The sequence below is a fragment of the Dissoconium aciculare genome, assembly GCF_010015565.1.
Source record: "Dissoconium aciculare CBS 342.82 unplaced genomic scaffold K489scaffold_23, whole genome shotgun sequence".
Taxonomy (NCBI): domain Eukaryota; kingdom Fungi; phylum Ascomycota; class Dothideomycetes; order Mycosphaerellales; family Dissoconiaceae; genus Dissoconium; species Dissoconium aciculare.
This window is the reverse complement of record NW_022984973.1, coordinates 55,646-71,269: the sequence shown is the minus strand read 5'-3', so window position 1 is coordinate 71,269 and position 15,624 is coordinate 55,646. Positions and strand designations below refer to the sequence as shown.

Below are 15,624 nucleotides of genomic sequence, written 5' to 3'. Positions count from 1 at the left end.
TATGGAGACCACCTCCAGGCTGCCTATTGCCTATATATGCTGAGTTCATATGTGTGTGGGGTATCGTGTCGTGTCGTGTCATTGCCCAGTCCAGTCCAGTCCAGCCGATCTGCACCAGCAAATACAGTAATACAGTAATTATAAGCCCTGTGGTGAATCGCGGACAGCCTCATTATTAACCACTGCCTACCATTGCAGCCCAGCGGCATAGAAAGTTCCTACACCTCACCTGTTCCATCATCTCGTTTGGACCCATCATCAGCAGCAGCGTGACGTGGCGTGTGACGATACCGACATTCCTTCGCCCGCATACACAAAACCGTCGTCGTCTGGAGAAGAACCACCACCAACTGCCGTTCCACCGTCGTTCTCGTCCCCGAACCCTCTGACGTTTGCCCGCCGCCGCCGCCGCGTCTCCCGCACTCCAAGGTTGTGTCAGTCGACCTCCCGCTGGACACAATTGGCCACGTGACAATCTCGAGGGATGCCAAACCGCACCCGTATCCATTCCACACTCAGATGAACCTTTCAAAGTGGCAATGAGTGCTGTCGGAGGTCATCCTGCCACTCCCACCGCCACTCTACGGGACACACAAGAGGAGGTCGATGAGGAAGAGAACAACCACCACCACAATGACGATCCCATCTCACATCAGTACAAACCGCCGGCATTGCCTGCAGATCTACCACGCTCCCTAGACGACCGGATGTCTTTCCCAGGTCACCACCAAGAGACCGAGTACTACGATGCCTGGCAAGGACAATCCCAATTCTTGACGGCACCCACGAGTGCAAAGCCCCTCACATTCAACCTGGCCCTCAATGAACCGGACGACGATGGCGCCTTCGGGCAAGGGTTCGGCAACGATGAGGCACGGATGGCGGAGATGCTCGCAGGCTCCACGTCGAAGGTGGGAGACGCTGGGGAACTCGAGGAGGAGGCGATTCTGAATGACGAACAATTGTCCAGCGAGGAAAAGACAAAGTCTCTACAGGATTTCCTGTTCATGGCCGCATCGAACGGAGACGCGAGGAGGGTACAGAGGCTGGTCAGAGGCGCTGCGTCCAATCTCATCCGCATAGACGAGGTCGACGCGGAAGGGACGCCGCCGTTGGTCTACGCCAGTTGCTTCGGGCATCGGGAAGTCGTGCTCTCACTGCTCAACGCAGGCGCTACGGTGGACAGCCAAGATCGGAACCAATGGACGGCGCTGATGTGGGCGATCACAAACCGTCACAAGGACATCGCCAAAATCCTCCTCGATCACGGCGCCTCCACCGACATCAAATCGTCGAGCGGTAGGACCGCTCTCGACTTTGCCCCTCCGAACAGCGAGATCTCCGACTTTCTCCAACATAGTGGATATTCCATCGGCAGCGCCGGCGTGACCGACGACTTTTACACATCGGGATTCTCGCAGGATCGATTCGAGGAGGAATTGGCCGAGAGTGAAATGCGAAGGCGCATGATGATGGAAAGCGCGATCAACCTCGAAGTCGATCTTGGAAACCTCGGATTGGACGAACAGCCCGAATCTCCCGACGAAATCGAAGAAGGTCAAGAATTCGTCTGGGATCGGTGCTTGAACGATCAAATGTTCGTCTTTATGGAGAGCGACATCGAACGGATACTGGATGTGGTCGTGACCAACATGACCCCACAACGCTCCGCTTCACAGAAACCCGTCCCAGCGAATATCATCTTCCTCGGTGCCCGCTACGCCCACTACCACGCAAACGCCGAACTGCTGGCGGAATGGTTGGAAATGTCACAGGATAAGATTTATGCGGTGGTCGATCGCCACCAATGGGACATGACGATTCTCGCGTTTTGGGTGTCGAACGCGACTCTGCTGCTGTACTACCTCAAAAAGGACGCCGGACTCGCGGAAGTCACGACGCAATTCCAAGCGCAAATGGCCGAGCTGTTGCATGAAATATACATCCTCATCATCCGTGATGCGGAGAGGCGAATGGATAAGGTCTTGGACACGGCGATGCTCGATCACGAGACCATCCCCGGATTCGAGGACATTCACTTCCAGAACGAATGGAAATTCCTCCGGACGAAGAAGACCGTCAAGCCGGAACCGGTGGACAAGCGCTTCCGACCACCCTCCCCTCGACGGAAAGCCCAGACATCGCCTCGAAACATCACCTCCCTCCTCTCGTCGACGCTGTTCGTCCAAGACCTGTACGACGTCCACCCCGTCATCACCGCACAGATCCTCTCCCAGCTATACTACTGGCTGGGCGCCGAGATCTTCAACCGCATCATGTCCAACAAACGCTACCTGGCGCGCACCAAGGCCATGCAGATCCGCATGAACATCTCCATGCTCGAGGACTGGGCGCGCACCAACAACCGGCTGCCGGAGCAGTACGAGAACGGCTCGATCGCGCCCTCGGGCGAGGCCACCATCGACGCGGCCCGCCGCCACCTCGCCCCGGTGGTGCAGCTCCTCCAATGGCTGCAGTGCTTCTCCTCGCTGGGCGAGGACCGCGAGGCGATGGAGACCACCCTCCAACAGCTCCCCTCGCTCTCCACGAAACAGCTCCTCCACGCCGTCAAACACTACCGCGCCGAGGTGGGCGAGAAATCCCTCACGCGGCCCGCCTCGCGCCACATCCAGGAGGTCAAGAGCCGACCGCGCGTGACCTCCAACGCCTCGCACTCGAGCGGCCACAACCACAGCCACAACAGCAACGATGCCACACAACCCTCCACCTCCCGGCCCCCCTCCTCCCTCATCGACGCCAACCACCCCCTCACCTCCCCGGCCCCCAACCCCCCCACGCAACCCTCCGCCTCCGACCAAGACGCCGACCTGCCGGAGACGAACCTCATGAACCCGGCGCTGCTCCTGCCCTTCCACCTGCCCACCTCGACGGACATGCTGGTCAGCTACGGCGCGGGCTTCGGCGGCGTGAACAAGGAGCGCGAGCGCCGCTACATCCCCTCGGTGCCGCCCGAGTTTTTGAGTAAGCTGGACCCCGGCGCCGGGAACCGCCATTTCGTCAACGGCATCTACGACGCGGAGCGGTTCAGCGATAGCTCTTGAGGGGTTTTCGGTGGGAGGAGGGGAGATGGAGAGACGGAGATGGAGCAGAGGAGATGAGATGAGAGAAAAATGGGAGGAAAATGGGAGGAAAGCGTCTAGAGAAAATGAAAATTCTCTTCTTCTTCGTCTTCATCATCATCGTCGTCGTCGTCGTCGTCATTGCTATTGCCATGTTTGATTCGAGGAATGGACCACCAACGACGTGGAAAGTCGGTCGTCCTCTTCTCCTTATTCTTCTTCTTCCTCCTCCCCGGATATATGACAGCAACTCGTTTTCCGTCTCCATCCTACTCCTGGCCTTACCTTCGCGCCTTCCATCCTCTTTCCCTTTTATTAATCCAACGCGCCTCTTATACGAATTTTTCTGTCCTGATGCTACATTTGCCATCCTCCCCTAAGACGGACGTGACTCTGCTTTTAACATGGAGAGAGAGAGAGGAGAGGAAAGGAGGAGAGGAAAGGAGGAGAGACAGGAGGGGAGAGATGTGTGCTTAGGGTTGTCTCGACCCTAAGCTCGCCCTCCTCCAGCTCCAGCCGCAACTGATGACTGATCATGGATTACAAATCTTTGGTTCTCTTCTCCTTTGCACCAGAGGGGTTTTTCGGTTTGTTCTGAAATACGATGTTCCCCTGTGTCAATATTAGTCCAAGAACATATTCACGGGTTTCGAGCGATATAATCGCTGCTTCGGCACGGTGTATTCACGTACTTGATTGTTACTTTACGTCGATGTCGGACCGGCTGTCCGAAAGAGGGCCGCCGCCGCATACACAGTCCCAATGGATGGCATTTCTTGCCCCTCCTCACTCTCTCGATAACGACATGGAAAGTATCGTCTTTTTGGCCGCTTTCAATAGACCGCGATAAACACCACCTCAGCGGCGGTCAGTCATATACAACAGTCTCACATTCGCTATCGTCGATTCGTCTATGCATTGAGCGCGGTCGTTTTTGCGTGCGGAAAAGTTCGGAACACGCGTTGTTTCCTCTCCTCTTCTTTCGCTCGCTGGTGGAACAAATTAATGCAGTCGGTCTGGTGTTCAGTCGCTCGCTGGGATTGTTTGTTAAAAAACGCCACATTTCTCTCCATATAAGATCCGGACATCACGATGGCTGCCAAACAAGTAAATGACGCGGAGACCGCGGACATCTCACCGGAACAAGAATCAATTCAAAGCGACTCGGACTTGGTCATCTTCGCATCATCTCGAGCAGTGGTAGAAGGACGCCTCACTCCTGCGACCATCATCATCTCCAAAGCCACCGGCAAAATCACAGCGATCCACGATTCCGTCCTCGGGCGGACTTCATTCCCGGCCGACGCCACATACAACGACTACACCCCCCACGTCTTACTCCCGGGTCTCGTCGACGCCCACGTCCATCTCAACGAGCCCGGCCGGACGGAGTGGGAAGGTTTCTACACGGGCACCCAAGCAGCCGCATTCGGCGGCGTCACGACCGTCATCGATATGCCGCTGAATGCCATCCCGCCGACCACGACGATGCAAGGCCTCAAGGAGAAAGTCGCGGCCGCCCAGGGGAAGTGTTGGGTCGATGTAGGCTTCTATGGCGGCATCATCCCGGGGAACGCAGCGGAGTTGAAACCGCTCGTGAGGGCCGGCGTGCGAGGTTTCAAGGGGTTCCTCATCGACAGCGGCGTCGAGGAGTTCCCGGCCGTCTCCGCAGAGGACATCACCAAGGTCTTCGGGGAGTTGGCGGACGAGCCGACGACGGTCATGTTCCACGCCGAGATGATCCCGCCCATCACGCAGTCCGTCGGCGACGACGTCCAGACCTCCCGGCCGCCCGCGCAACCCTCGGGCCCGTTGGAGAAATACCAAACGTTCCTCGACTCGCGCCCGGCCGCCTTCGAGACCTGCGCCATCTCCCAGATCGTCCACCTCGCGCCCCTGGCGCCGGACCTCCCCTTGCACATCGTCCACCTCTCCGCCGTGGAGGCCATCCCCATCCTCCGCGACGCGCGCGCGAGAGGCATCAGGATCACCGCCGAGACGTGCTTCCACTACCTCAGCCTGGCCGCCGAGGACGTCCCCGACGGCGACACGCGACACAAATGCTGCCCGCCCATCCGCTCCGAATCGAACCAGGAGGGCCTGTGGAGGGAACTCCTCGCCGGGGAGGAGGGAGGCGGTGTGATTTCGACGGTCGTCTCGGACCATTCGCCCTGCACGCCGGACCTCAAGCTTTTACCTGCACATGTCCCCGGCGCCGTGGTCGCGAGCAGCAGCAGCGGCGGCGGCGGCAAGACAGCGGCGTCATCCTGCGGTGCGAAGAAGGACGATAAGACGGGAGACTTCTTCGGCGCCTGGGGAGGGATTAGTTCCGTCGGCCTGGGGCTCAGCATTCTCTGGACGGAGTCCCAGCGCCGCCATCTCGAGGGATCCAAGACGCTGCTGGACATCGCCCGGTGGTGCTGCAAGAACACGGCCTCCCAGGTCGGACTGGAGGGCCGCAAGGGCGAACTCCGAGTCGGGCTGGACGGCGATGTCTGCGTCTTCGACCCCGAGGCCTCCTTCGTCGTCGAGCCGCACACCATGCTGTTCAGGAACAAATGCTCGCCGTACGAGGGGAGGCTGCTGAAGGGTGTCGCGGTCGAGACTTGGTTGAGGGGCAGGAGGATTCATTCTCGATCGGGGGGATTCGGGGACGGGACGGTGCCGACGGGGGAGTTGTTGCTTGAGCCGAGGAGGAAGCCTTCTCCTTCTTGAATTGCGATTCGTTTCGCCCATGTAGTAATCTCATCGGGATACATTTTGTTTACACTTTTCCTGTCGGGAGACTTATGGGGAGTTGTTTCGTACATGGATCATGATAGGAGGGGCGCAAAATCATGGACGTTGGATTTCTGCGGCGCGCATTTCGCCCGGCTGCTTTCTTCCCATGGGATCCCCTCACAGGACCCTTTCAGTAGATGATCCAATGCATTTCCCGCGCACCGGACGTCGTGCTCCGACATGTAGTCCAATATGTACTGTGTTTGCATTATAAATACAGCACGCTGACGTTTGCTGACACACGCAGCCGCACCGCTTTCCGCTTCCCTCTTTGACCCTTGGGTGAGAGCGAGAGAGAGGCGAGAATTCGCTCAAAGCTGGGGGCGATTGCGTGATGGTGGAATTTCTTGGTAATCCACCATCTCGTCATGCGCACGACACGACACGACACGACACGCGGCGGGCGATAAACCCCCAGAGATAACCCGATATGATGATTGATTGTAGTTCGGAGACTCCTCCTTGTCCTCGTTCGTGGGGATTTAACGATCGTGAAATGCGACTGCGGAAAGATGAGAAGAGATGAAAACGTGTTTCGCAACAAGCCGACGTTCATCATCATCATCATCATCATCAAGAAATCCGAAAGCAAGGCTGTTCATTCAACGCGAGCGACGACGAGACTGATTTTGGCCCTGCTGCCGGACGGGAATCGCCACGATTAACCATCAAGATACCACACGAGCGGAGAATTCCCATATATTCCTCCTCCCGGTAAGGTGTCGAAAGGAAAAAAAATCGAATCGAGGATTCGACAAGAAAGGTTGCAGAAATGTCCGATTCCGAAGGCAGTCGATCACCGCTGCTGTCCTCGAGCTCGATAGCCTCCAAGACCAGCTACAACTCCATCGCCCGAGAAGCCGCTCCACGACACTCCGCTCCCGACGGAGATGTCGTCCACCGACCCCACGACGTCGACGACGACGTCGTCCCGGAGACCAGCGCCATCGGCCGCACCATCACATGGCCGAGCGCGTACATCCTCACCATCTCCCGCGTGCTGGGCAGCGGCATCTTCGCCACGCCAGGCGTGATCCTCGCGTCGGTGGGATCGCCCGGCCTGGCGCTGACGCTGTGGGCGGTCGGCGCGGTCGTGGCGTATTTCGGGCTGGCGGTGTCGTTGGAATACGGCAGCATGCTGCCTCGATCGGGCGGCGAGAAGGTCTATCTCGAATACACCTACCGGAGGCCGAGATACCTCATCAGCGTCCTGATCGCCTTTCAGGCCATCCTTTTGGGCTTCACCGCGAGTAATTGTATTGTGTTTGCGAGGTATTTGCTCTTCGGGCTGGGGTTTCGGGACGATTCCTTCACGCATAAATCGATCGCGGTTGCATTGCTTACGGCCATCACGCTGGTTCATGTCTGTTTCATGAAGACGGGGATTTTCATTCAGAACGTTCTCGGATGGATCAAGATTGGTTTGATCGTGTTCATGATCTCGGTGGCGCCCGTCGCCGTCTTCTGGCATACTTCAAGGGAGGACTACACTCCGAGCCATGTCATGCCGACTAACCACAGCGAATTGAACTGGACCTGGGAGGGGCTTTGGGTCGGTACCATCTGGTCCTGGGGCACCATCGCGACGTCCTTCCTCAAGGTCTACTACTCCTACGTCGGCCTCAACAACCTCAACAACGTCCTCAACGAGGTCAAAGACCCCATCCGCACCCTCAAGTCCGTGACGCGAGCGGCCCTCCTCACCGTCACCGCCATGTACCTCTTCGCCAACGTCGCCTTCCTGACCGTCGTGCCCCTCGACGAGGTCAAGACCAGCGGCGAACTCATCGCGGCCCTCTTCTTCCAGCGGGTCTTCGGCGCCACCGTCGGCCGACGCATCCTGCCCATCATGGTCGCCCTGAGCGCCGCCGGAAACGTCATGGTCGTCACCTTCGCCCTCGCCCGCGTCAACCAGGAAATCGGCCGCACCGGCCTCCTGCCTTTCTCCCGGATCCTCTCGTCCACCGCGCCGTTCGGCTCACCTCTCGGCGGGCTGGTTTTGCACTACATCCCATCATTGCTGGTTATCACCATTCCGAGCGGCGATGTCTACTCGTTCATCCTCGAGGTGGAGGGCTACCCCGCACAGATCTACTCCCTCGCCATCGCCGCTGGATTGCTGTGGCTGCGGTATAAGAGGCCGGACGTGGAGCGGCCGTATAAGGCATGGATCCCGGGCATCGTCCTCCGCATCGTCCTGGCCATCGCGCTACTCCTCGCTCCGTTCTTCCCCAGCTCTGCTCAGAAGGCGGGAGACTTCCTCAACGGTGCTTCTTATGCCCTCGTCGGCACTGGCATGTAAGTTCTTTGGGGATTTTTCTCGATTCCAGATGTGCTCCATCCTCACCTGTATGATGCTGACGGAATAATGTAGCATGCTTTCGGGCGTCATTTATTGGTATGTATGGTCGATTGTCCTGCCGAAATGGTATGGGTATAGATTGGAGAATCGCACGGAGGTGTTGAAGGACGGGACCAGTGTTACCAAGATCGTCCATGTGCCTGCTACTTGATCCAGCTTGACGAAAACTTTTGTGTTATTAGACCCTCCCATAGATCACGCTTCATTCTATTCGTGGTTGTGATGAACCATGATACTTCTTCATGGACCCATGTTCTCGTTGTCGGAGACAGTGGCATCTGCGCGCGTCTTTTGCGAAAGTTGGTGTGCCATTCCTAACAAATTCGTCTATCGTCGCCCGCTCCCGGTAGCATCCTGTTCCCACAGCGGGCGTAATCTCAAGCGAGCGACTTCACTCCACCAGCTGTATGATGCTCGCGGATCGCGGGATGGCGAAAGACCTGCGGGCAGAAACACGACCAGACGATCACGACGTGGGTTTCGAGAGTCATTACAAGTATAACCAGCAGGATTTCACAACGCCCACGACACAAGCACCAATGCCGATGGCTTCTGTCTGAGCCATACGCGAATACTGTACTGTACATGTACGGGAATTCGCTATCTGTGAGAAAGAGCATGAAGCCCACGTCGGGTGATGTGCGAGCGCGCGCCCAATGAGCACGTGATGTTTCGTTTGAAATGCCTACACGCGACCATCTTGAGACTGAGGACGCCACGACCGATGAGACATGATATTCACAGAAGATACGAAGTCATCACCACGACATGCTGGATATACACGAGATGGTCAAATCATGAGACGACGCCTCTTATCGCGCCACCGGCCGGCTGGGTGATGAACCATCAAAACCTCGCATATGAGCCGAAGCGGGAAGGAAACATCATCAATCAGCCACCCATTTTCCGCCCGCAGATCTCCTGTGCATCATCGAGAGAAACGCGCCAGTCTCACGATCCGGCGAGGACAATGCCACCGGAATGGAAACGAGCGGGTTGATTATTATATGCAGGCTTGAATAGCATGCTGGACATTTCCTCGCATGGGAAAAGATCGCCCAGCGCAAGAGTGTCGTCTGTGCATCGTGCGTGCATATTCTACATCGGTGCAAGGGCGAAGGAAAAACAGCAGCGGCACGAGCTCTCAACGCGGACGAAGAAGCAATGCTCCGGGATTAACTAGTATCTTATGCACGGATCGCCGACTTCAGCAGTGATGCAAGCCGAGAAATTGATGGGCGAGAAAGAAGACATGCACTTCGCTCTTCATCGTGCGTCTCCTGCATGCAACGAGGCACGAGGTCCGGACGGCGTCGGACCAGATGCCTATATCCGTGTTCTCTGTCTATCGACGTCCAGTCGATCATGTTGAAGAAAGTTGGAATCACAACACGTTCGCTTCATGGTGATGGACGAGATGGACCACCAAAATGACCGTGACTCGAGGGCAAATCACGACCCTCAGCCCGCACTAAACCTCAAAACCGTTAGAATCGAGAGGACGTTTTACCCTGATCGTGAGCCGAGGAATATTTGGCTTCGGCGCCATCGTTCGGCGTCGGCCGCCCGCACGAGGGAACCATTCCATCCGTCTCGTCTTTTTTTGCCATCCATCCTCGCTTCGTTTCGCATTTCGGGACTTCGACTCCACTTGATGATGCATGACGATATCCAGTATTTGCCCGATTTCTCTCTTGGGCTCGCTGTGATCTGATCACGCGCCTTGAAGCAGAAAAGGTCTCACGATCAATTCACAGCAGCGATCATGAAGCTTTCTCTTGTGGAACAAAGTGGTGTGAGATTTACATGATGTGGAGATCATGCCATTTCTCCACACGCATACCCCCAATGTCCCCACACGACCAATTGCGAAAAGGAACGAAGCCACAGAAGCCACAGCAGCCTTTCACGAGCCAATTCGAGTGATCTACATCGCTTGTACACTTGGGAACATATAACGACTGATAGTCGCATGCATCTAACTTATGCGCGTGCATGCACGGACCCCGTCCAGCAGAGAAACGAGCTCCACTTGCACACTGCGCGAGCTCAATGATCCCGGTGGAAGGGCATGCGATTGGCGACAGCTTTGATGGCTCGAGTTCCATCCATCTCTGCATTCTTTCCATGATGAGATACCGCACGTCTCCCTCGCCGTCGGCATTGCTAACAGGCGATGCTCCAAGCGGGAAGGAAGCAGGTTGACCTTCCTGCATATCGGTCTGTCGATCCGCGAATCGCGTTTTTTTATACAATGGTACATATACCCATGCGCTCTGCTCGCTCTCCAGTCACATGTATATAGCATCCTTGCGCCCAATCTCACATCCATCTTCACATACTCCCGATCCCGCCTTCCCTCGTGCTCTATTCTTTCCCGCGAGGCTGCTGTCCACAAACGACTGTGAAAGGATCAACACCCTCCTCATCCTCTCCTATCCTACAAGAGCAGCAGCTGGGACAACGGCAAAAGGAAAGCTAGCTAGCTAGCCCAGCTTACCACGAAAGGATAGCAGAGGCCAATGAACGCCCTCAAGGAATTCGCAGGTCGCGTCAAGGCCATCATGGCGGCCGCAAAATCTCCCGCTCCAATGGATGCGGAACTTGGTGCTGGAGCGGGAGGCCGACGACGGGACTCCGTCGACACGCAGACAACTCGCGGCCACGGTCACGGCGGCCAACCGTCACAGTATCTGAGTGATTACATCACCCCGGCGCCGGGGCTCCAGCAGTTTCGACTATTAGTTGGAAGTACGTAAACTGTTGGATTTCTATCCGTTCTCACTGAAACTCCAGAAAAGAAGGGGGTCCTTCCTTTCACTGACACGTTCTTTCTGCTCACGCGTCACAGTTGTCCAAGACAAATCCTTCCGCGCATCATCGAGTATAATCCCGGGCAGAATCTCGAGTAGCAGCACTGGTCGACCGGCGCCCAATACCGGAGTCTATGCGCGCGTATGCACGGCGGAGCTCAAATGCAAGAACAACTATAAGAATGCGTCGAGGTTGATCAATAGTTGCCTGGGCTTGCAGATCGTTGTGGCGGCGGCGTTGACGGCTTTGGGAGCGGCGGATGGAAGTCGGAGTGCGATTACGGTGTTTGGTGAGTTTTCGGCTTTGGGTTCGCTGTGAGGAAGGGAAATGAAGACGATGGGGAACAAAGCAGATCGTGGATTGGAGACTGACGGCGGGGTCATTACACACAGGTGCCATCAACACCATCATCGCGGGATTTCTCACCTATCTCAAAGGTTCCGGTCTGCCGAATCGTCTGCGCTACTATCAACACGAATGGTCCATCGTCCGGGAGTACATCGAACAACGCGAACGGGATCTCAGCTGCGGGCAAGCATTCGACGTCATGGCCGAAGTCGCCTTGATCAGACAGATGTTCGAGTCCGTCAAGACCGACGTGGAATCCAGTCAGGCCGACCGCTTCGTGGGATTAGGCCAGGGTCTCCGACCGAACCAACAGCAGGCCCAGCAGAGCGCATATCCGCAGCCCGTGCAACGACTCCAACAGCAGGGCCAGCAGATGGTGTTCCAGGGCAAACAGATCCTCACCGAAGCAAACCAGGGCGTACGGAACTTCCACAACGAAGCCCAATCCTCGGCGCGCGAGGTCAACGATCTGGAAAAAGGCCTCGTTTCCTTCGGAAAAGGCTGGTTCCACGAGAAACAGGCCGAAGCCAGCACGGCCATCAGCAAAGCCCAGCACGGCCTCAGCGACGGTCTCACCGCCAACGTCGCGGGCCTGAAGGCCCGGCTGGAAGAGAAGATGCGCGACATCGGACACCTGGAGAAAGAGCTCGAGCACCAAAGCAAGGCGGCGCTCGACGAGAAACGCGCCGACGTCGCCGGCGCAGTGCAGAAGACCATCCACGAAGCAGAAGCCATCGGCCAGGAGATCGACTCGAAAACCCGCGCCGTCCTCGTCGAAGGCCAGACCTCCGCGCGGAACGTCGTGGCGGACTCCCAGACCCGCGCCCGCGATACCCTGTCCCAATACGATCACGCGGCCCGCGGCGCGGTCCAGGACCGCTCTGACGCCGCTCGTGCGGCCATCCGCGAGAACGAACTCGCGGCTCAACAGGCTCTCGCTAGGGGTCAGGCGGCGGCGACCGAGGCGGTCTCGACGACGGCGGATCAGGCGGCGGCGGGGATTGCCCGGACGGAGGCGATTGCGAGGGCGGCGGCGAAGGATTACATCGATCGGGCATTCGATGGGGTTTCACCGCCATCACCGGCGGCGGGGCAAGGGGCATGAACATCGATGATTTATGAGTGGACGGACGCTGGATACCCTGGTGGATTGACGACGAGGTTTTGGCATCTTTGATGAGTTAATGCTGTCTTGGAAATGTGCTTGGCTTGGGGACATGATGAAGAAACGAGGTGGGAGGAGAGACAATTCTGGCTTGAGGACGGAGTTGAAAGATGTTGTTCTCGAACATCGAAGGAACAAAGGAGAGCAAAGTTGGATTGTATGTTGAGCTAATAATACGGCCGTTCTACGTGCGGTTCACGACTACCGAGGGCGCGTAAGATACACCTTTAACTTCACGCGAAGTATTCATCTTTGATTCGATTCTCCCTATGGAAAGAAGAAATATTAACGACAAAAGAGTCGCCCTTTCACGGGTCCCGGTTCCGCCAACTTTTGTGTGAAGATTGCATTTTGGAGGGAACTTTGCTGCACGCATGGATTCACTGCGGACGCACTTTTCGAGGCGACCTGCAAAAGTCTCGTCGATCATTTGGCACACGCGTGCGCGCTCCACCGGTCGGGCCATGATTTATCTCTATACCGGTCTCTTCGCTCCGACGATATATGTATATATATGTCTACATATCGCCGGGTTTGCCCTGCGCCTCACATCGTGAGCATTTCCTCCTCCGCGGCGTTCAAGAAGCGGCATGGCACGCGTGGCTACTGCTGGTTAAAGGTTAGGGATCTGCATGGCAACCACGTCTGCGGAGCTCTGTCCGGGACCGACGCATGGCGATCTGATGAGCAGAAGAGCCGAAGTCTGGAGATGACGGGATGGATCTGTTGCCATACCAGGATGGTATTGCGAGATCTTAAAATGATCGATATTGCCCATATCGGAATAAATGGCCGTGAAAAGAGGGAGTACTCCCTATCATCTCTCTCAACCCATTTCCCACGACGAATCCTTCGAAAGATTCCGAAATGGCTCCAATAAATGGCGATATCTCGAAACAAAGAGTTCCTCCTCCATTGATCGACTTGTACGGCATCGCGGCCCAATATCGAAGAGGCGAAAGAAAACCTTACTGATCAGCTCCGCCTGGACTCACCGCCAAACTCAACCCTGGGAGCAAGAAACCTCCAATTCAGAGCGGTTATCCCCCAAGATCCATCGATGTTCTGGGATAGCAACCCGGAAGTCCGGCAGACAAGTCTCTCGGGGGGCCCACACGGCGGCAAACGGGCGGGCCCACGGCGGCACAAGCAAAAAGGGCAAACGGGCGGGTCGGCCGCGGGGGAAGCAAGACTCGCCTGAGACAGCGCAAAACGCCCGCCAATGGAGGATTTTTTCCCCCAGATACTGGATTGCGCATGCCCTACGTCACTCCGCCCAATGTGCCATGCCATCACACGACAACCGCCGCGCGCGCGACGAAGACAGGACGGAAGGGCCTTCTTTTTTCTCTTTCTTTCTGATACATATTCTTCGAGGCCTGCAGGACCATCCGTGACGATCGGCCGGCTGTTGAGAGGATATCTTGCACTCTCGCGTGCTTTGGGCAGGGAATGGTCTGCACTTTTCTGCTGAAACATTGCTGTCGATCCGGATCTGCATCGTTGAAAACTTTCACGCTCGTTGCCATTCATTCAGCTGGGAATCATCAATAGCGATACAGGTTGCTCTCGAACACAGAAAGGGAAACGATCCGATCCGATTTCAATCTGATCAAAGGGTCTCGATCGCTCCTGGAACAGATCAAAAAGAAAAGAAAAGGTCGGAAACAAGTCACTGAAAGAGAGAGAGAGAGAGAGAGAGAGAGAGAAAGAGAGAGACGAGACGAGACGAGACGAGATATTTGAAGGGATGGCGTCGTCGAGACACCACCACCATGCCGACTCCGACTCCGACAAACCCGACCACTCCCCGACTCGCGACCAAGGAGACGATCCCTCCCCCTCCTCCCTCGAAGCGCAACACGGAAAGCAAGAGAGCCAACGCCACCGCCTGCCCTTCACCGAATGGGTCGGCGCGAACGTGACGTGGTCGTGGTTCACCTGCACGCAGTCGACGGGCGGCGCCGCCTCGTTATTGCACGAATGTCCGAAGCAATTCGCGGGCCTCGAGACGCTCGGGATCATCATGTTCATGCTGCAGATCGCGCTGTTCCTGGCCTTCAACGCGCTCATGGTCCTGCGCTGGACGAAACACAAGGGAAGTCTCGCGCGGAGTTTCACCGCCAAGCCCGAGTGTAATTTCTTCGGCAGCTACTGGCTGTCGCTCGCCACGATTATTCTGAACATGCACCACTACGGCATGCCGCATACCGGACCGTGGATCATCACCGCCTTGCGCGTCCTCTTCTGGATCTACGCCGGGATTTCCCTGACCAGCACGACCGTGCACATGGCGGTGATCTTCCGCTGCGTGCGCCAGAGCCATGTGGATTTCGCGCCGCCGATGTTCCTGCTCATCCTGAACGCCATGCTGACGGGGACGATCGCGGCGACGATCGCGGGCGACCAGCCGGTCGAGGAGCGCGTGCAGATCATGGTGGCCGGGGTGGCGTATCAGGGCCTCGGCTGGCTGGTGTGCATGTTGCTCCTGACCATGATGCTGGGCAACCTGCTCGAGAACGGATGGCCGGCGCCGGCGCAGCGGCCGGGGCTGTTCATCATGGTCGGCACGAGCGGGTTTACGATTGTGGCGCTGATCGGGATCGCTGAGGCCGCGCCGACGGGTTATGGGTATTTCGGACAGCATCCCCTCGCGGGCGAGATCCTATTGATCGTGGCGACGTGGATCGGCGTCTTTCTTTGGCTGTTCTCGTGTTGGTGGTTCTTCCTCGCGGCGCTCATCGCGCTGTGGGATGTGCCCGCCTGGGCGAGGGAGGCCAATGGCGCGTGGTGGAAGGTCCCCGTGCATTATACGAATACGTGGTGGGCGGTGATTTTCCCGAACGTCGGTTGGGCGCTGGGCACGGTTTATCTCGCGAGGGTCTTGGAGAGTCCCGCCATCGAGTGGGTATCTGTCGCGATGATTATCGGTGTCGAGGCGATCTGGGTGATGAATATCGTTTTGATGTTCATGACGGTTTTCAGGTCGCTGTTTGTTGACGCTCGGGTTAAACTTGATTGATTTTTTCCTTCGTTTTTGTCGCATTGCAGGGTTGGGTTATTCTCTGCATTTC

At 56.9% G+C, this 15,624-nt stretch overlaps 7 protein-coding genes across 7 annotated transcripts; all 7 read left to right on the top strand.

The window, feature by feature from the left end:
* Positions 1 to 93: 93 nt before the first annotated feature.
* K489DRAFT_385289 (uncharacterized protein) lies at positions 94 to 3,413 on the top strand. The gene has a single exon (XM_033606059.1). It carries the CDS (start codon positions 540 to 542, stop codon positions 3,060 to 3,062), a length of 2,523 nt encoding a protein of 840 aa, XP_033455060.1. The 5' UTR covers positions 94 to 539; the 3' UTR covers positions 3,063 to 3,413.
* K489DRAFT_134603 (uncharacterized protein) lies at positions 3,156 to 3,615 on the top strand. The gene has a single exon (XM_033599067.1). The coding sequence runs from the start codon at positions 3,249 to 3,251 to the stop codon at positions 3,555 to 3,557; it is 309 nt and encodes a 102-aa protein (XP_033455059.1). The 5' UTR covers positions 3,156 to 3,248; the 3' UTR covers positions 3,558 to 3,615.
* An 83-nt stretch (positions 3,616 to 3,698) lies between these two features.
* On the top strand, positions 3,699 to 6,045 carry K489DRAFT_385288 (allantoinase). Its single transcript, XM_033606058.1, has one exon. The coding sequence runs from the start codon at positions 4,173 to 4,175 to the stop codon at positions 5,793 to 5,795; it is 1,623 nt and encodes a 540-aa protein (XP_033455058.1). The 5' UTR covers positions 3,699 to 4,172; the 3' UTR covers positions 5,796 to 6,045.
* A 588-nt stretch (positions 6,046 to 6,633) lies between these two features.
* K489DRAFT_414080 (amino acid transporter) lies at positions 6,634 to 8,374 on the top strand (the record flags this gene model as incomplete). Its single annotated transcript, XM_033608124.1, has 2 exons — positions 6,634 to 8,159; positions 8,236 to 8,374. The coding sequence occupies 2 exons, from the start codon at positions 6,634 to 6,636 to the stop codon at positions 8,372 to 8,374; spliced, it is 1,665 nt and encodes a 554-aa protein (XP_033455057.1).
* Positions 8,375 to 11,145: 2,771 nt separating this feature from the next.
* On the top strand, positions 11,146 to 11,650 carry K489DRAFT_307567 (uncharacterized protein; the record flags this gene model as incomplete). The annotated part of the gene is made up of 2 exons (XM_033600592.1): positions 11,146 to 11,326; positions 11,430 to 11,650. Coding segments are annotated over 2 exons (402 nt in total), but the record flags the coding sequence as incomplete, so codon positions are not given.
* A 1,527-nt stretch (positions 11,651 to 13,177) lies between these two features.
* Positions 13,178 to 14,195, top strand: K489DRAFT_134543 (uncharacterized protein). The gene has a single exon (XM_033599066.1). The coding sequence runs from the start codon at positions 13,339 to 13,341 to the stop codon at positions 13,945 to 13,947; it is 609 nt and encodes a 202-aa protein (XP_033455055.1). The 5' UTR covers positions 13,178 to 13,338; the 3' UTR covers positions 13,948 to 14,195.
* A 105-nt stretch (positions 14,196 to 14,300) lies between these two features.
* K489DRAFT_374635 (uncharacterized protein) lies at positions 14,301 to 15,572 on the top strand (the record flags this gene model as incomplete). Its single annotated transcript, XM_033603547.1, has 1 exon — positions 14,301 to 15,572. One exon carries the CDS (start codon positions 14,301 to 14,303, stop codon positions 15,570 to 15,572), a length of 1,272 nt encoding a protein of 423 aa, XP_033455054.1.
* Positions 15,573 to 15,624: the final 52 nt, after the last annotated feature.